This window comes from Lutra lutra, chromosome 4, assembly GCF_902655055.1.
Source record: "Lutra lutra chromosome 4, mLutLut1.2, whole genome shotgun sequence".
NCBI classification, from domain to species: Eukaryota; Metazoa; Chordata; class Mammalia; order Carnivora; family Mustelidae; genus Lutra; species Lutra lutra.
This window is the reverse complement of record NC_062281.1, coordinates 101,738,285-101,759,251: the sequence shown is the minus strand read 5'-3', so window position 1 is coordinate 101,759,251 and position 20,967 is coordinate 101,738,285. Positions and strand designations below refer to the sequence as shown.

The following is a 20,967-nucleotide window of genomic DNA, read 5'->3' as shown; positions in this document are numbered from 1 at the left end:
ACATTCCCACCAACACTGCACGAGGGTTGCTGTTTCTCCACATCCTCTCCAACATTTGTTGTTTCTTGCCTTGTCAATTTTTGCCATTCTAACTGGTGTAAGGTGGTATCTCAATGTGGTTTTGATCTGACCTCTTTGGTTAGGTTTATTCTAAGGTATCTTGTGGTTTTTGGTGCTATCGTAAATGGAATCAGTTCTCTAATTTCTCTTTCTACAATTTCATTGTTAGTGTATAAGAAAGCAACTGATTTCTGTGCATTAATTTTATATCCTGCCACATTACTGAATTGCTGTATGAGGTCCAATAATTTGGGGGTGGAGTCTTTTGGGTTCTCCACATAAAATATCATGTTGTCTGCAAAGAGAGAGTGTTTGACTTCTTTGCCAATTTGAATACATTTTATATCTTTTTGTTGTCTGATTACTGTTGTTAGGACTTCTAGGACTATGTTGAACAATAGTGCCAAGAGTGAGCATCCTTGTCATGTTCCTGATCTTAAGGGAAAGGCTCTCAGCTTTTCCCCATTGAGAATGTTATTCACTGTGGGTTTTTCATAGGTGGATTTTATGAACAGAGATAGAGGAATGTTCCCTCTACCCACATACTCTGAAGAGTTTTAATCAGGAAAGGATGCTGTATTTTGTCAAATGTTTTTCCTGCATCAATCGAGAGGATCATGTGGTTCTTCTCTCCTCTCTTATTAATTTGTTTTATCAGATTGATTGATTTGCAAATGTTGAACCACCCTCGCATTCCAGGGATAAATTCTACCTGGTTGTGTTGGATAATCATTTTAATGTACTGTTGGATTCTATTAGCTAGTATCTTATTGAGAATCTTGGCATCCATATTCATCAGGGATATTGATCTGAAGTTCTCCTCTTTGATGGGGTCTTTGCCCAGTTTTGGGATCAAGGTAATGCTGGCCTCATAGAAAGAGTCTGGAAGTTTTCCTTCTCCTTCTATTTTAATTTAATTTAATTTAATTTATTTATTTGACAGATAGAGATCACAAGTATGCAGAGAGACAGACAGAGACAGAGAGGAGGAAGCAGGCTCCCTGCTGAGCAGAGAGACCAATGTGGGGCTCCATCCCAGGACCCTGAGATCATGACCTGAGCCAAAGGCAGAGGCTTAACCCACTGAGCCACCCAGGCACCCCTCCTTCTATTTTTTGAAACAGCTTCAGGAGAATAGGTATTATTTCTTCTTTGAATGTTTGATAGAATTCCCCAGCGAATCCATCAGGTCCTGGACTCTTGTTTTTTGGGAGATTTTTTGATCACTGCTTCAATCTTGTTACTGGTTATTGGTCTAGTTAGGTTGTCAATTTCTTCTTGTTTAAGTCTTAGAAGTTTACAGTTTCCAGGAATTCATCCATTTCTTCTAGGTTGCTTAACTTATTGGCATATAGCTGTTGATCATAATTTCTGATGATTGTTTCTATTTCCTTGGTGGTAGTCATGATATCTCCCCCTTTCATTCATAATTTTATTACTTTGGGTCCTTTCTCTTTTCTTTTGAAAAAATCTAGCCAGTGGCTTATTGATCTTATTAATTCTTTCAGAGAGCCAGCTTCTAGTTTCATTGATGTATTCTACTCTATTTCTGGTTTCTAATTCATTGATCTCTGCTCTAATCTTAATTGTTTCCCTTCTTGTGCATGGGTTAGGCTTAATTTATTGTTGATTCCCTAGTTCTTCAAGGTGTAAAGAAAGTTTGTGTATTCAGAATTTTTCTTTTCTCTTTCTTTTTTTTTTTTCTTTTTTTTGAGTGAGTGAGTGAGTCTTGGATGGCTATGTATTTCCCCCTTAAGATACTTTGCTATATCCCGTAGGTTTTTGGACTGACGTGTTTTTGTTCTTATTGGTTTCCATGAATTAAGATCTTCTTTGATTTCCTGGTTGACCCAAACACTCTTGAGTAGGGTGGTCTTCAGTTTCCCAGAGTTTGAATTTCTTCCAAACTTTTTCTTGTGATTGAGTTGCAGTTTTAAAGCACTGTGGCCTGAGAATATGTAGGGAATAATCTCAGGCTTTTGGTATTGGTTGAGACCCGATTTGTAACCCAGTATGTGGTCTTTCTGGAGAAAGTTCCATGTGCCCTGAGAAGAATGAGCATTCTGTTGTTCTAGGGTAGAATGTTCTGTATATATCTATGAGGTCCATGTGGTCCAGTGTGTCATTCAAAGCTCTTGATTCGTTGTTGATTTTCTGATTAGATGATCTGCCTATTGCTGAGAGTGGAGTGTTAACTTCCCCTACAATTAACATATTATTATCAGTGTGTCACTTTATTTTGATAACTGTTGGCTTATGTAGTTGTCTGCTTCCATGTTGGGGGCATAGATACTTGGAATTGTTAGATCTTCTTGTTGGATATACCTTTTAAGAATGATATGGTGCCCTTCTGTATCTCTGACTACAGTCTTTAGCTTAAAATCTATTTTTTCTGATATGAAAATTGCTACCCCAGCCTTATTTTGCTGTCCATTGGCATGAAAGATGGTTCTGCATCCCTTCACTTTCAGCCTGGATGTATCTTTAAGTTCGAAATGAGTTTCTTATAGACAGCATATGGATGGGTCCTGTCTTTTTATCCAATCTGCAACCCTCTGCTATTTTGTGGGAGTATTTAGGTCATTCACATTGAGAGTGATTATTAAAAGATATGATTTTATGGTCATCATGCTGCCTGTGAGGTCCTTGTTTCTATAGATTGTATATTTCTGTTCTATATCACTCTTGGGTCTTTCTCCTTTTATAGAACCACCCTTAATATTTCTTAGTGGTGACATATTCTTTCAGCTTTTGCTGGTCTTGGAATCCCTTTATATCTCCATCCATTCTACATGACAGCCTTGTCAGATAAAATATTCTTGCCTGCATGTTCTTCTCATTTAGTACTCTGAATATGTCTTGCCAGCCCTTTCTGGCTTGCCAGGTTTCTGTGGACAGGTCTGATTTTATTCTGATGTTCCTCCCTCTGTACATAAGGAATCTCTTCCCCAGCTGCCCTTAAGATGTTTTCCCTGGCTTTAAGATTCATGAGTTTCATTATTACATGCCTGGGGGTCAGTCTGCTCTTCTTGATCTTGGGGGTATTCTCTCTGCCTCTAGAACACAAATACTTGTTTCATCCCCCAGGTTAGGGAAGTTCTCAGCTAGGATTTCCTTAAATCTATCTTCTGTTCCTCTCTCTCTCTCTCTCTCTGTACCCACTCAGGGATTCCAGTAATTCTGACATTGGAACATTTCATGGCATCATTTATTTCTCTAATTCTGTTTTCATGGATTCTAAGCTGTTTGTTCCAGGCCTCCTCCTGATCCTTCTTTTCTATCAATTTGTCTTCTAGATCACTAATTCATTCTTCTGTCTCTTACCCTAGCTGTCAAAGTATCTAGATTAGATTGGATCTCATTGATAGCATTTTAAATTCTGCCAGATCAGCTCTCACTTCTGCCCTTAAAGAATCTATGTTGCCATTAATGGTTTTCTTCAACCTAACTACTGTCTGCATAACTGTTACCCTCAAGTCTATTTCTGACTTCTTGCTTATATCCATATCCATTAGATCTGTGGAAGAGGTCACAGTCTCTGAAGTTTTCCTGTGTTGGGGGTTCCTCCTCCTAGTCATTCTGGTGAGATGTGGTTGAGGGATTGTACAGATTCCAAACTATTGACCACAACCCTAGCAAGATGTACCTGTTTTATAGGGACTTTAGGGTTGTCAGCCTCTTGTTCTGTCTTCTAGGGGAGGGGCCTGTCACTCTGTTACTCAGGCAACCTTATTTGGTCAGAGTTGCCTTGCCCCTGTGGGGCGGGGGGGAATGGACTCAGTGAAAACTGGTTTGGGGGCCTTTGGTTCTCTGGTGGCTTTCCCTGGTGGCTCTCTGTGTCTTTTTTTTAATTAATTAATTAATTTATTTATTTATTTGACAGACAGAGATTACAAGTAGGCAGAGAGGCAGGCAGAGAGAGAGGAGGAAGCCGGCTCCCCGCTAAGCAGAGAACCCGATGCGGGGCTCGATCCCAGGACCCTGAGATCATGACCTGAGCCGAAGGCAGAGGCTTTAACCCACTGAGCCACCCAGGCGCCCCTCTCTGTGTTTTTTTAGAGAGTCAGAGCAGAAGTGACCGTATCCTGTCCTCTCTCAGAACAGAGAGATCGCAGTCTGTTCTCCAGAAAGTCCTCCAGACCACACTGATTCCACTTTTGTCTGTGCTGCTGAAAACCACAGCCTCCTGGGTTGTGCACCCCATAGTAGCACTCCTAGCCCTCACTTCCAGGTCCAGGCACGTCTCTGCCCTTTGTGCTTCTAAAACTGCCAGCAACCCCCAGTTCACATGAGTGCCCCCATAGCTCCAGGTTTCAGTTTGGGGGGCTTCCCTTAGACCTTTCCCCATGGCTACCAGTCTGCAAGTCTGTGCCTGAGCCACAGCGTGGGATGCTTTTGAGCTCCTGTGTTATCTCACCTTCCCGCGCTGGTGCTTATGGTGGCTCCTTCCTCCTTCCGTCTATCTTCTGATATCTGTCTGCAGAATATGCTCCCCTCTTCATACCTCAAAACCAGCCACCGGAGGTTCTGTTGGTATAGAACCTGATATATCTTCTTACATCTCAGGCTGATTTCATGGGTGTTCAGAATGGTCTGGTAGCTATCCAGCCCAATTCAGGGGACTGGTTGAAATAGGGTCCCCTACTTCTCCACCATCTCGGCTCCCTCCCCACTGACCCACATCTTACAAATTTTTCCACAGTATTTAACTTCTGTTCCATCAAACTATTTATTATTAAGCCTCATACTGATGAAGCACGCCATGGAGCATCTGGATCAAACTCTTGGAGCACAGTAGTAGGTGACTACACTGGCATGACTTGTTGCTGATGTGGACCTCGTATGCCATGTTAAATAACGTGGACTTTATTCCTTAAGCAGTAAGGAGCCCTTAATTTGTTTTAATCAAGGAAATGAAACACTTAATGCTTTTCATATATCCTTTACTAATGTCTAGATTGTAGCCTTCTAGAAGCATGTGGTGAAAAAAGTCAGTTTACAAAATGACTCCCTACATAAAGTTGTAGCGGGCACGAGAGAAGTTACTGGAACTTTGTCATGAATCTGCCTTGAAGCCTTTGAGCTATACACAAACCCAAAGAGTTTCCAATTTCACATGCATGATCTAATATTTCTTTATAGAAAGAAATGATTAGAGGGAAACTAGATCTACAGAAGATATGCTTATATCTACAACTCCCACATATCGACCTTGGGCCAGACACATATTTCATTTAACCATGGTAACAACCCAAGAAGCTGATTTAACTTCCCCGTGATCACATAGTTAACCAAAGGCAGAGCTGAGACTTCAAGTCCCGTTTGCCTCAACTCAACCCGTATCTCAGCATAGCCTCCTCCCCTAAGCTCATGTTCTCTCTGCTTCAATGTGCACAAAAATATCAGCTTTAACGATAATCACAGAGATTTACATGTGACTTAGTTTTCTGTAGAAAGGGATTCTAACATGTTCTTCCACTCCTAGTTGTCCACTGCCTGCCTAGAAAATGTAACCCTGCATGCTGCTGCCTCCTGGTGGCAACATTCCTAACTTCACAGAATCAGAAACAGAAACCTTTCATGGCACTCTTCAAAAGTCTAATGAGAGGGGTGCCTGGGTGGCTCAGTGGGTTAAGCCGCTGCCTTCGGCTCAGGTCATGATCTCAGAGTCCTGGGATCGAGCCCCGCATCGGGCTCTCTGCTCAGCAGGGAGCCTGCTTCCTCCTCTCTCTCTGCCTGCCTCTCTGCCTGCTTGTGATCTCTCTGTCAAATAAATAAATAAATAATCTTAAAAAAAAAAAAAAAGTCTAATGAGAAAGTGACGAAAGCTCCTAACATCAAGTCCACAGCTCACTTTCCTGTGTGGAGACAGCTAGTGCCTGCTCATTAGCCACGCCCACTGAGCCTGTGTCCTGCCCCCTTGTCCACCCACCTACAATCTGCCAACCATTCCTGGGACTTGTCCAGCACACATGTGCGTCTCTGACCTCTTGTCAATCCCTTAACACTGCAGGCTCTCTTACTGCACTTACCAAGTCTTCTCTGCAGCAAGACATTAGTACATAAACTCTCTGAGTCTGCTTCCTCAGCATGAGATGCCATGCCTGTGAAGCATAGAGCAACCACTCATTTCTATCAGAAACAAATCATGGACTACTTGTCTTCTCTCTCCTACTGGGTTTAAAGTCTTGTAGAAGCCTGGGTTCTGAAATATCACCCACTGTGCTGAGCACAGTGCCTTCCACCCAGAATTATCACTCAGAATTATCTACCAGGAGAGGGAAGAGGGTAGCAAGATACACAGGCTTCCATCCCCACTTATTCAAGGGGTGCTCAGGGACCTTCTCTTCAAGGTAGTCAGCGTATTAAGATGTCATTGCTCTAGCCCTTTCCATTGGTGAAAGCAGGAAATACATTTTTGTATACACATATTTCTGTATCAATCTCTGTATGAACTAATCCATAAATATTTTTTAAATCATGATTTCCTGCTGATACATCTGAATCCAACACCCCAGGATTCATTCTTACCTTTCCTTTTTTCCTATCTGTAACTATTTCTCTGACTGTGAGAAACATGGCTCTTCTTACCCACAGTATGTTTCCTTCTATGTTTAATTCTGGAATACACATAAGGAAGATTCAGAATTGCTAACTTATATACTTATAAACAGCAAATTTTCTAGAGTACTGTATTTGTTCATAGTTCCTTTTGTCTTTAGCTTTTCAATAAAGAGGCAAAATGTTATTTTCCAAAGTTACTAAGGTTAGTTTTTTCCTTCCCTAATTCCTTCAATGTGATTATGTTGTTCTTGTATTTTTAATACAGTTAAATACATTTGTTACTCTTTGTATTTCAATTTTGGGTTGATTTTATTTACTTTTGTGGATCATGTGAAGCATTTTCGTGCTTCTAAATTCCGAATTAGACAAATATGAGTCCTCAGGTAAATATGAGTACTCCACCCTTCCCTGGTAACCTGTCCCTAGTCTCCCATTCTTTCTACTCTATCTCCACTCAACTCCTACAGGTACCAAACTCATTGTTTCCCTGTTTATCCTTTCTGTATTACGTGGGCACAAATGAGCAGACACATGGATTTTCTGTCCCCTTTTTTCTTACATGAAAGATAGGATACTGTAGATGTTCTTTTGTGCTTTTGTTCTCTTAACAATGTTATAGCTGCTGTTTAAGTGATGTGCTTAGATGACAACACCAGAAGTGTGCTTGTAAATATAGAAAAAAAGAGAGCCAGAGAAGAGACTTGGTACTCCCCAGCATTAAGCAATCAGGGATGAGAGGAGAAATCAGCAAAGAATACTGTGAAGAAATGACCAGTCAGGTAAAAACAAAAGCTGGAAGCACAGTGAAGAAAGTGTCAAGGAGGACAAAGTGACCAAGTGTGTCAATGCTGCTGCTGTCTCAAGGAAGGTTGGAACAGAGACTTGGCCACTGCAATGAGCAGCATGTGTATCACCAGGGACATTGGCAAGAGTAGTTCTAATATATTCATGGGAGCAGATGTTCCACTGGAGTCAAAACGAGGATTATGGGAAACTGTGCTGGGAGAGAGCCTGTCTCTGACCACCCATGAGGGGAGTAGTTGTGCAAGACAGAGAGGGAAACACATAATCCACATTGAAAAAAACTGGCACTGGCTAGACACAAATTTCCTCTTTCCAAAAAAAAGCTGTAGGGGAAAGTGAACTTAAAAGGTGGAAGCTGACAATCACATTGTACAGGTCATTTCAAGAAAACAACTCCAGAAAACTCAGATGGATTCTTGTGTTTCCAGTTTATTCAACAGAAAAGAGATGATCTCACTGATGTTGGGGTCTGCTCATACCCATGAAGGGTTTATGAATGTCTGGGTAAAAGCAGCTCCCTACAAGAAAAGACAAGGGCTTTTCCCAGCTTCTGCCTTCAACAGAGCTTAGGCTCCTTGATCCACAGCAGAATTTTCTGGGTTTTCTTTTTTTAGAGAGAGAGCACTTGTTGGAAGGGTCATTAGGTTGACAGAGGAATTGTTTCCATAATGGGAATACAGGGATTGTCAAAAGCAAGAGGAATGTGTCCTGGGGCTAGATGACAGGACCAGAGGATGACCTCCTGCTTTCAGCTTCCATGTGAGGAACAACATAATCCAACAGGGGGTCAGTGTCCACCTCAGAAATAAAATTCTCTTCTCTAAGGGTCTTGGTCTGCCTATCAGGAGTGACTGTCATCTTTCCAGAGGGGATAGTCATCATCTCAGAGTCTATAGCCCTCTTTCCACGGGGCATGGTTCTTCCAGAGGTCCAAAAATAATTAGGAATCATAGTCGTCTCTCCACTGGTCATGGTTTCTCCAACGGTCTCAATCCTCCCTTCCAGAGCTACAGTGAAATTTCCAAAGGACTCAGTTTCCCTTGTAGGGGTCACAGTCCCACCTCTGTTTCTTGTAGTCATATTTTGAAACTTTCCATGGGTATTAGCAGCCAGAGACTTTCCTCCTGGGAATGAAATCCTCATATCAACGGTCCAAGCTTTGGTTATAGCTGGCCTTTCAGGGCCAGTTCTTAGAGAATTCATAGCAGTTGAGAACCAAACTTTTGGTGAAGGAGTTGAGCTGGACTCTAGAGAAAATCATCAGAACAGGATGAGACTCCTACTGCTTCCTTCCCATCCTATTAATTACTGGCAGGACTACAACTGAAGTACATGCTCCCAAAATCCAGAGTTGAAGGATTTTATAATACACCCACTTGAGGGCATAGATAAAATCCCACCATATGGAAGATCTGCTCCTTGACTTCATCACATTAATGTGACCCAAGACACACATGGGGACTCAGAACATTTACTAGATTTCTGGTGAATGACCCCAGGGAGCCTGCCAGTCTTCTATGCTTAAGGCCTCACTTTGACCTCTCTGATTGTGCATTCAACAAGACCTTGCTGCCCCAAGTCCTAATAATAGAAACCTCCTGTGTCCCCCATTGTAGGAGGCACCAGGAACAATGTCAAGAGGCAAGGAGGCCACTCTAGACAGCATTTTGTAAAGAACTGGGTTGGAGTCCTGTCTTTGGCCCTGACTAGCAGTGTTAGCTTTCTGAGCCCCAGTTTCTTGGTGTATAAAATGATGGGTATAAACCAACTCAAAGGATGTTTCAGCTCTAGCATGCCAGGTTCCATCTCCTAAACCCTGGGGCAGTCTCTACTATCAATGAGATGTCAAAAGAAATCTGACTTCCTTTTCTGGCCCTTGTCCCATGAAAACAGGAGGAAGCAAGAGAGAAATAAACTAGCATATGTTGAACACTAACTATGAGCCCATAGTTTTCATTCTTTACTTTTTTTCATTCTTGCAATAATGTCATGAGTATAAGGATCATTCCTGTTTTACAGATAGGGAAACCAAAGCTCAGAGGGGTCACTTGGAGCACATCTCTAAACCAAGAAAATGGATTGGCCTGACATCAGAACTTATTCTCTTCCCTCGAAATCATGCTGCCTCACCAAAGCCTTCAGATCTAACAGAAGGGACCCAGCCAGAGCCCAGTTACACAACTTCTAACCCCAGTTCCAGGCAATGGCTACTCACCATTCTGCACCAGGAGACTATTCAACTTGCTGACAAGGGGGAAAGGGCCAGTGCCACAGAAAGCACCCTTGGTGTCATCCAGGTCCAACGTCCACACCATGGCTCCCCCAAAATTCTCTCTCTTTATGAACATTGCCTGAAAAAGTAGTAGTCAATCAACCTGCTACACTGGACAACACCCAGACTGGGTACAATGGCAAAACACTGAAGACAGACCCTCGGGAAACACCACAGGAGCAAGAGAGCCAGTGTTTGAATCCAGCCTCTAACCACTTCCTAGCTGAGGGATCTTGAAAAGGTCACACAAACCTTAGTGCCTTTGGGCACCAGGGTGGCTCAGTTGGTTAAGCGACTGCCTGCAGCTTAGGTAATGATCCCAGGGTTCTGGGATCAAGCCCCACATCAGGCTCCATGCTCAGAGGGGAGTCTACTTCTCCCTCTCCCTCCATCCCTCCCCCTGCTTATGCATTCTCTCTCTCATATTCTCTCTCTCTCTCTCTCTCTCTCTCTCAAATAAATAAATATTTAAAAACAGCAACAACAACAACAAAAAACCTTATGTGTCTTAGTTGACTCATTTATGAAAAAGGATAGTAACATTTCCAACATGTTTAGGGGCCAAAGAATTCCTACAAGTACACACTACAGCAAGGATGGAGCTCAAAGACATTATACTGAGTGAAAGAAGCCAATCACGAAAGGACGAATACTGTATGACTCCACTCACAGGTGGTCCTCAGAGTTGTCACTTGCATATAAACAGAAAGCAGAGTAGGGATTACCAGCAGCTGGAAAGATGAGAAAGTTCTGGAGATGTTAGGTGGTGATAGTTACACGATAATATGAATGCGCTTAGTGGTACTGAACTGGACGCCTAAAAATGGGTTAAATGGCAAATTTTATGTCACGCATATTTTGCCACAATTTTAAAAATGGATTTAAAAGAAAGAGTTCCTACCTGTAAAATATTTGGAGCAATACTTTGCACCGAGTAAATGTTCATGAATATTTAAAACTGTTTCTCCAAGATCCCAAGGCTAATCAACATTATCATCATTCTAAATAGATGTTGATACATTATTTTAGAATCACTTCCATGTAGCTTATCTCACAATGATGCTATAAAGAAGAGAGAAACTACCTTCACAGATAAGAAAATAAAGGCTTTTGCCCATGATTTCTTAAACCTCAGCTATAACTAGAGGGCAGGGTTTAGACTCCAATCCAGGTCCTATTACTACTTTGCTGGTGTTCTCTGTCAGGGTTGATGGAAAAGACAGACTCCATCACCTCTGCATAGCTGCATGACTTGGCCAAATCACTTTGGCCTCCTTTCTGGGATTTACTTTCCCCAGATGTAGAATAAGAAGAAGGAGGAACCCAATTAGAGCTCAGCTGAAACTGTGAAGACTTCGAGTTTTTATCCTGCTTACAAATGAACAAGTTAACCTGCCAGTTTTATGTGTACACGTGCACGCACAGGATCTCTGGATCAGAGAACAGACCAGCGATGCTCGCTGCAACACAACAGTCAGAAGAGCACCTAGACTTTGGTCCTCGTTGCCAGTTGCCCAGAGAATGACACGGCAAAGGCCAGATAGTCACCTCCACGTGCAGGAAGGGGTCAGCACAGGCTCCTGAACTCATGAGCTCATCGAGGACAGCCGGCAAATCAGACCATCATCCGGAAAGAGGGAGAGCCTCACTGGAACGTAGACAAGTCCTCTCTGTGGAGGGGACCTCTACATCTGGGACTGTAGCAAGGGCTCTGAGAGAAAGGGAGAGGCAGCTTCCTATTTTCATTAGAGCTCATCCGCTTCCTTTGCTCAAAGGGCCTAGACCGTGCAGGAACACTGAGAAATCCAGGAATAATTCTCTCCTGATGATGATCTCTGAGGTTTCTTTCAGCTCTGGGATTCTGGGATGAAATCCCTTAATCAGCCTCACACAGGGTTCTGCCCCCCCTCTAGTTCTTCAAGGCGTGGTAACAGCCCCTCAAAGCGAGGACACCATCCTGGCTGGCCTGGGTCCTCCCCAGCATGCGTAGGTCAATTCCTTCTCCCGTGTCCTGCGGGTCATATTCTTAATTCCATCCAACTGGGTAATTCCACTGAGTCATTGAATTTTTCTGTGTGTGTCTTCTGGTCCCAAACCAGAGTAAGATCCTGGAGGCTGAAAGCCATGCTCTCTACCTCTCTCCCCGCAGCAGGCTTCACCCAGCGATATGCACAGAGGAGGTTACAGTGGATCTTCATGAATGTTGCCCTCTCTGATGCTTTCTACCCCAAACTTCTTCCAAAGAACAGCTGACACCTGTTACTTCTGCATCACCCATAATAGAGGAGACTGGAACTTCTAATAGGCCCCGATATCCTGGCAGTTGCCAAGTCCTGATCATTTCTTATTCAAAAATTACCTCCTCTTCCAACCACCTGGTCCATGCCCTCACTATCTTCCCTGCACACCTCTGCATTCCCCAGTGCTTTCAGAATGCCAGAGTGCTTATAGCAGGATCCCATGGGGACATGCTAAGAACAGTTTCCAAATTCTTTCTAAGACCTGCTAAATACTCAGGGATGGAACCAAGAATTTCTATATTTGTCAAGTCTCAGGTGATTCCAAAGCACGGGCAGGTTTGGAAATCACCAAAGGCATATCATTTCTGTTATAATTCACTATGGAAACCCGCCCGGCTCACTTCCATTCAACATCGCTTGCATGGGGCGAGGGGGTGATCAGAGTTAGGTTCTAAAGGCTTTAAACTTACAGGTCATATGCCTGGTCAGAAACCTGATTTTGTGTTAAAATACCTGCAAGAAGTGGGCCACACACCTTCACCAGGATTCAAGTCCCTCTATAAACCAGCCTGCACTTCACCACCTTCTCTTACACTTAACAAAAATTCTCTGCCCCACATCCAAATTCTTTGAACCTACTTTGAATGAGCTTTCAGTACCCACTGAACCTCTCCCTGTGTCCTTATTTCCCCCTGCTGCTCACCTCCATCAGGAGGCCCTCCCTGACTCTCGTACCCCACATATCAGTGCCACTCATGGAACGCTTAGCATGGTCTACCTTGTATTGCTATTTATCTGTTATGAAATTATCTGGTCCAAACAGAAAAGAAGAACTGTTGCCAAAAATCTGTGAAAACCGAAAGAAGTCATTTCTCCCCTCAAAACCAAAATTCCTTCTCTTCAAAAGAAGAGGGTTGAATAGACGGGATTAGGAAACCCCAGGTAGGTCAGGTACCTGAGACTCACCTGATCCAGCCACCCTCGCCTTTTTATCCTCCAACCAGTACATGCACACACATGCATACGTGTACATGTGCACACGTGCGCACGCACACACACACACACACATTGTACAGATAAGAGTCTCATGGGAGCCAGAAGAAAACTATATGCCAGAGCAAGAAAGGACCAAGGTCTTACCTTGTGACTGAAGCTGATGGCATTATCATAGCCAACCCACTCCTTCCCCTTGTAGGCGTAGGGGACATGCTGAAAATCAATCCAGTGCTTTGTCGCTCTCTGGAGAAAGGAGCAAACCTGCCCAGAGGATCACCAGGTTAGTTCTGGGAAGAGTCATGGAGAGAAATGCCAGCAGACACACTGCTCTTTTCCCAGTGGTGAAGAAACCAAGGGCCCCTCCCCCGGGAGTAGGAAGAGGCAGACCAAAGAGGTACCGGGAAGCCACTCACAGAGGACCTTCTCTTTCCTGAACAAATTCCTACTAGAACATGTTCCTTTCTCTAATGTCCATGATGGAAAGGGAGACAGAACCAAGGAGTGGCTGACATCCTTAGAAACCAAATCAGGTCTTGGCTAAATAACGTCAATGCCAATACTAACGGTAATCTATCCCACCTGACCAAACCCAGATCTCTTCCCAAGAGTTACCATAAACAAACCTCTCCTCTCTTCATTAGAAATCAGCCTGAAGGGCCCAGTCTCGGTAGTTATCACACTAGCTTGTGAACTTCCAATAAATTTTAAAGTTCTCAAAGGTAGGGAGAACTGGGTAATTATAATCACTCAACCATCTGAGTGACTACTAGGTGCCCGGGCTTGTATTGGAAACCCTATGCCACAAATAAGTCGAAGTGTTCCGGCCCGTTGTAGAAGCTCATGCCCCAGGCTTTTTTTCTTTCCTTTCTTCCTCTTTTTGGTTCTTTAAAGGTTCCATCAACATCTTTTTGGCTGTAATGTTGTTCAAGAATATTATTTCCACTATGCCATCACTTGTAGGAAAACCTTCACTGGCTTAGCAGGAAAACCTCTCCAGCCAGCCAGCAGAGAGCAAAGACTGGGGAGACCCTGTGCCTCCACTCCTACCTAAGGCACCCACATACACCATGTGCCCCAGCACCTGCTGTCGTTTGCGTGGGAGGCCCTTTCCTCTCATCATTCCTGCCCATCAGGAGTCTTCCTGTGCTCCAAAGCTCTGCTCCATGAAACCTTTCCAGATCCCTAAGCCACACCCCCTGTTTCTCTTATTATCCTCCCTTGTGTTTGTATCCCCTTGGGTCCATGTCTCTTCCTTCCACTCAGTAGAAAGCTTTGTTGAGACAGAGAATAAGGGAATGGAACTGGGAGAAGAAGAAAGAATCTGTAGGAAGGAAAGTCTTGAATTGCTTCTAAAGAATCCAGTAGTGGGAGGGAAGGGAATCAGGGAGTGAAGATGAAACAAGATTGGCCAGGAAAGCTTAGTGATTGAAGCTGGGGAGGGGTAGGTGGGAGTGGTGGGGAGGGGAGAGGAGGTTACACTATTCTTTTCCTTTTGCAAATGTTTGAAATTATATATATTTCAGATATTATTTTTATTTAGGCCAGATAGTCATAAGTCAGGATTGACTTGCATAACAGTTAAGATTCTTTTGAGCCCCCCCCCCACTTGGACTTGACTGAGCCCCTTATCCCCTACAAGGGACTCAAATACCTTCCCCTGAAGAAAAAGGAAGTATCTCTGATAGTGGATTTCTCCTGCACTGGTAAACCACTTCTTTGTCCTGTCTCCAGTCCTCACCCTTGCCTCTGCCCCGCTGACCTTGCTCTTGCCCTGTTAGAGGATGGAGAAGCCCTAACAGATAGACATCCCTATTTCTGTCACCTCATAATAAGCCAGGAAGCCAGACTGCTTGGTGTACTTTCCTGGAGATGCAGGTCCCACGGCTTTAGCCTGCAGTCCATTCTTGGAGGCTTTAAGGAGGCGAAAGGTACGCCCATAGGTGGGGAAGCCCATGAGGAGCTTCTCTGGGGGCGCCCCCAGCTTTCGCCAGTAATTCATGGTGTACGCCTGCAGGTAGATAGAACACAAACCCCTACGTGTTATGGAGGGCCGATGCCCCAGGCTCACGGCAGGCATCTGGGCCCCTTGAGGTCTTTCCTTACCGAAGAGCTGGGGTCTCCAGATAGAGAGTACAGGGGGCTGTTGTGCCCTGTGAGCTTTTCCCAGCTTCCATGAAAGTCATAAGACAAGACATTGATGAAATCCAGGAGTCTGTGGAGGCCGAAAGGAGGAGATAAGCAGATTGGGCTAACGAGATTTTCAAGTCAGATCAACCACGGGACTAGCCAGCTAACTAGCTGTGCCCTGGCCACCCAAGCTGCCCTCCCATCTCAGACCAGGCTGCCCGCCCGTCTGTATCATCTACTTGAGATGAGCCGCTGCAGCAAACTGCTGATCAGGGACAGCCATGCCTCAGAACTTGGGCCATCCTGAGAGCTTCCAGGGAAGTAGGCAGGAGTCGGACATGAAAATACATTTGTGGGGCGCCTGGGTGGCTCAGTTGGTTAAGCATCTGCTTTCAGTTCAGGTCATGATCCCACGGTCCTGGGATCGAGTCCTGTGTCGGGCTCCCCGCTCGGGGGGGAGACTGTTTCCACTCCCTCTGCCCCTCCTCCCATGCTCATGCTCACACTCGCTCACTCTCTCAAATAAATAAATAAAATCTTTTTAAAAATTTTCAGAAGGAAACACACTCGTGCCTGACGCAAGTACTAACAGGTTGCGTAAATGTCATGAGGAAGGCAGTACTGCCCACAGCAGCTAAAGAGCATCTGTCCTTCCACCATTCGAGGCGCCAGGGAAACCATGTCTTCCAGAACACTTTCAGAATGAACAAGTGTCAGTAAGCACTTACCAGGTCACAGGCGTAAAGGTGTACAAGGATTCCGTCATTTAATTTTAACCTGGTCAATGGCCTCAGTGTCACAGTGGTCTCCATTTTAGAGCTGAAGATGGTGAGACTCTGACAGGTTCACTAACTTGCCTGCGGTCACCCAGCTGCCTGAGGGTCAGACTCCCTCAATCCTGTCTGCTATCTACACCAATGCTGACAAACTCTATGCCCCACGGGGTCTCTCTCCCTGGCCCCCACGCTGAAAACGGCTTTCTGGTGTCATCACACACAATACCCCATCCTCTCTTTCCTTCTGCACCGGCCTCAGCTCCTCCTCTGTAAAAATTCCATTCTTGAGGTTTGAGAAATTAGCCCAGAGTTGGCATGTCCAGAAAGAGTGAGTTCTGAGTGATGCCTGGTGGCTCATGGGTTAAGTGACTGCCTTCGGCTTGGGTCAGGATCCCAGGGTCCAGGGATTAAGCCCAGGGTCAGGCTCCCTGCTCAGCAGGGAGTTTGCTTCTCCCTCTCTGCCTGCAGCTCCCCCTGCAGCTCTCTAGCTCTCCTGACAAATAAGTAAAATCTTTTAAAAAGAAAAAAAAAAAAGTCAGTTATGAGCTATTCTTTTCTCTGCTTTGTAACTTGCACAAAGACGGGTACTAGGAAGCTGAGCCTGGCTGGGCTTTCCTATTTTTGTATTTGTGGCGGTGGGTGATTTTTCATTTGCCTCTGATGCCAGCCATGGGCGGCAGAGCGTATGTCTACAGCTGTCCCCTGGGACGGCAGAGGCCGGGCCCATGGGATGCTTGCCTGTGAGACCCAGCAAAAGGCTTTGCGGAACCCACTACCCAAGAGGACGTAATGGTTGGGACTGATTCTACACTCCATCTCTGATCTCCTAAAGAAAGCCCGGGCTATGTGGAGCTGACCTTTGTCCCCACCCATGTCCCTCAGCTGGATGCCCCCCCCCCCCACCACCACCACCAGCTCTTGTGCGTGGAGAACTCAGGGGAAGTGCGGGGGCGGTGCAGCGGTTGTGAGCGTGAGCTGCCTCCTTGCCTCCCACGTCCTGCCCCGCCAGGCAGCACGCACTCACCCTCCTAGAGGGCGCACGTCATAAGCCGTCCGGATGATCTGTGGGTCCCCAGACACGGCGGCAGAGAGCAGCAGCCTGGGACGCGCCGTGAGCATCGCCTCCTGCCGGAAGGCAAACAGGAGCTCCTACCAAGAAAGACGCGGACGCAGCGTCCGCACCGTCAGGAAAAGAAAGTATCAGCCAGGAAAACTATTTACAGAGCCCTTCGAGCCAGGCTCTGAGGACACAGAGGGGAGCCAGACACGGGCCCTTCCCCTAGGCTCGCGAGAGAGGTGGCCTCGAGCCACCATGATAACTGACTTAATAGAGGGAGGGGTAGAGGCGTGGCCGGCAGGGTCGGGAGCACAGGCTGCCGACTGTCTGCCTGAGGGAGACCCGGCAGCTGCCGAAAGGAGGCGTCACTTGGGCTGGCCTGCTGCAATAGGATCTGACTGTGACCAAGAGCAAGAGCCACAAGACTCCTGCTCTTTCGCCTGACACTTATAAGATGATGGTAGTAAAAGAACGTTCTACCACCATTCTCCTGCCCCTGCCCCTGGCCTTGTGCTCCTCCTGCGCCATGAGCCCAGATATGATAAAAATCGAATCATTGCTGGATCCTGGAGCCCGCCGGACTTGGCCTTACTTGAAGTAAGAGGAGGAAAGTCCACCGGTCACTCTTGGGGCTGCCTCTCAGTCCAGGGTACAAGAAGAAGAGGTCCAGACCGTCAAACTTATGTCTCCTCAGGAGGGATATAACCGAACCAATAAACCTTCCCCGGTTGGATAATGTGGACAGCATAGTGGTGAACCTGCAGGAGACCCGGGGTGAGGCGGGGAAGGAGGGCTTTCTGCAGAACCGCAACCTCCACAAAGCCCTTTAGTTCTTGCCGGGCAGAGGGCACACAGCTATGGCTGGAGGAAAGGAAGGCGGGTCCACCCTTCTTAGAACCCCCTCCCAGCACGGGGCGGGGCGGGGCTAAATACCCGCGAAGGAGGAATTCAAACAGCAGGGAGGGGGCTGCAGTCTCACCTGGTAGTGCCGAAATTCCACCCACCAATGGACAGCAGTGTTCTCAGCTCCCCGTTCCTGTGATGGGGGATAAATGGAGGTAACCTGGGGCCCCACTCCAGTGGGTCCCTGGGGAACAGTGCAGAGTAGAGGGGGAGGGTGGAGAAGTGAAAGAGGAAGGGAGGTGGAGGGAGGGAGAGGAGAGCAGAGCACAGCACAGGGAAGAAAAGGAAGGAAAAGAGGGGAGAACAATCAAACCATGGGTCATCACAACCCAGGTTCCCCCCAGGCTTGTCCAAAGTCCACAAAACTCCCCCTCATCCCCATGATGCTCCCACATAAAGAAGAAGAAAGAAGTAGTCTGAAATTTTTTTTTTTTTCACTGTTTTCTTAGGCGACAAGTATTTATTGAGCAATTACTATGCGCGGTTGATGGCTTTAGGTGCTTGACTGAGATACAACAGAGAGTGAGACAGACAAGCTCCCTGCTCTCAAGGAGTCTGTGATCAAGTGACAAGGATTTTTACCTTGGCCGTCTATAATCATTCACACAGAGACAGACCTCCCCTTGGACAGGGAGAGAACCCAGGAGTTGTGAGGAGGAATAGTTAAGCAAGCACTTAATGAGCACCAGCTGTGTCCAAGGCACTCCCCCAGCCACTGGTATACAAACATATTGGAGACCCTGCTCCTTGCCTTCGGGGGGTGGGGTTTATTGGCTGGGGGGTGCAGGTGACAAATGGTAATAAAGACCCTAGCATTTGTGATGGGCAGGCTCTCCTTGAAGCACTCGAACAGCATGAGTACATGAACTCCACCCCACTGGCTTGAAGGGTGAGTTGGGAGTTACCAGGCAGAGGCAACAAAGGCCTCACAAGGGCAAGGAGGAAAGAATGAGCTTGGGGTGTTATTCAACAGGGAGTTCTCAGGCAGGGATGCTCCCAAGGCCCACTTGAGAGGAGGCTAGGACCTCCTGAAAAAATGATCCCCACATGCCAATGAACACACCTCTGCTTGAGTTTGTTGAACTCTGCATATGTAGTTTTCTCATCCTGGGGATCCTTAGCAACAATCTGATTGTTGTTCATTGAGGCAAAGGCAAATATCAGGTGGGTGCAGAGAAAGGGGTCCAGGTCCTGGGGCAAGATGGAGGCAGGGCTGGCGCGACCCTGTGCCCAGCTGGTGAAATAACACACCAGTTTGTAGGCAGCACCTGGCAAGGGAGGACATGTGTTAGCTGGCAGAGACCAAGGGAGGGTATGGAGTTTGGCTTCCGCTGACCGCTGTGACCACAGCCTGGGAGGCCTGGCCACCAGAATACCCCGACCCCCATGCAAACACAGCCCAAAGCAACCCTGAGGTCTGCCCCCCCCCACCCCTACTGCTGAGGCCCCAGGGGGAAGAGAGTGCTTTATGCAGTCCTGATCAGAATGGATCCTCGAGTCTGGATCCTGGCACACAGAGCGACACAAATGGCTAGGACTAAAAATCCTCCACTGAACTGCAGCATATCAATGATCTGGGACACAGGAACCGGGACAGGGAGGGCTGCAGGGGACACTCCACACAGAGAACTTAGCCGGAGAAGCTCCCCAGCTCTGGAGAGGAGGACGCAATGTCCTTACCATCATGCTGTTTCAGCACAAGAACCAGGCCTGCAGGAAACAAAGGATGGAATCACACTCAAATTCCCATGCTCTCCCCGAGTGACATGCCCCAGCCCCACTCCGGTCCTCCAGGGCACCCACGAACTGGGGCCCATAGCCAGACACTGACACACACACGGAGACACGCTGCGTTCACTGGCTTCCTCTTCTCTAAGTTGAGCCATTGTTGCCAGATCTATCAAAGCTCCTATTCACCCCAATAAACACCACATCGATTCACACATGCTGATTAGCATGGGGACAACGATGACTTAGAAGTCCCAGCAAAAGCTCTAGGCCAGTGATTCTCCCCCTGGCTGTAAGTATAAAACGTAGTAATGTTCTGGCTCCTCCTCTAGAGATTCTGATATCACTGGTCCAACGTGGAACGGGGCGTAAAGATAGTTAATGGGTAGCTGGATTGGAGAACCACTGCTCGGCTCACTCCTGCCTGGGCCCTTCCAGCCCTTCGCTGTTTCCCATCCCACCTCCATCTAATCCAGCCCCAAGCCCCTGGCTGCTTCTCAGGCACTCGAGAGGTGACAAACGTAGGAAGCCTGGTATCTCCTGGACTGAGTAATATTGTGGGGGCTGGGACCTGCCACACTCACCAATCCACAGCAACAGTCTGCCCATCTCAGAGGTCTGAGAGCTGTGAGCTTAGGGCTCGAGCCCCTTTATAGGAGCTCTGGGACAGTGCTGGCATAGCCCAGCTACACACACACACAAAGCCAGGGGCAGTGATTAATGGGCTGCTGCGCGAGTCACAGTGACCCCAGCACCTCCCATCCTCCCTCTCCAGTCAAGCTGTAGCTCTCAGAGCTTGCAAAGTGATAGCTCGGTCTGACACTGACATGCAATGGGTGTCTGCCAAGGGCCATGGCGAGGTCAGGGCAGTGCTCAGCCCTGTTCCTGGGATTTGTCCCCCAGGGATTGAGTATGAGGAGGAGTAAACACTGTATGGAGGCAGTAATCCCAGTGTTATCAGGTTATTGGTTAGGGTAGCAATGTAATTCAAAGTTGAAAAGTCCCAGCTTTGGACCTAGGCAGGCCAAGGATTGAATCTCAGTGTCATCAGTTAGAAGTTTTATAATCGTGGGTGTTATTTCGATCTTTGGGCTTCAGCTTCCACACTTGTAAGATGGAAGTAATAGCCCATACTCACCTCATAAGGTTTTATAGGAATTAAAAAGATAATGTATGAAAAACTGTTAGCTCAGGACTTTGCATGTAATAAGGGCTCAGTGAATGGTTGCTGTCACTAAGGATGCTGAAAGAGTTGCGCCCACCCCCCCACAGAGTGAGGTTCTCAAACTCACATGCTGACACCCGCCAGGCAGGTGACACAAATGGGTGAAGTGGACACAATATAATAGCCCTCTCCACTTTATTAGAACAACAAGAGTTCAAGCCCAATGATACACACAAAATAACATGAAACCCCTTGGTCAGGAGACAACAGAGATT

General features: G+C 46.4%; 1 protein-coding gene across 1 annotated transcript; it reads right to left on the bottom strand.

The window, feature by feature from the left end:
• Positions 1–7,844: 7,844 nt before the first annotated feature.
• Positions 7,845–19,504, bottom strand: OVGP1 (oviductal glycoprotein 1). Its single transcript, XM_047727268.1, is given in 12 exon segments — positions 7,845–8,098; positions 8,101–8,145; positions 8,148–8,675; positions 9,644–9,779; positions 13,081–13,197; positions 14,759–14,944; positions 15,040–15,148; positions 16,864–16,988; positions 17,489–17,654; positions 17,876–17,932; positions 18,863–19,067; positions 19,480–19,504. Coding segments are annotated over 11 exon segments (1,653 nt in total). The 5' UTR covers positions 18,943–19,067; positions 19,480–19,504; the 3' UTR covers positions 7,845–7,994.
• Positions 19,505–20,967: the final 1,463 nt, after the last annotated feature.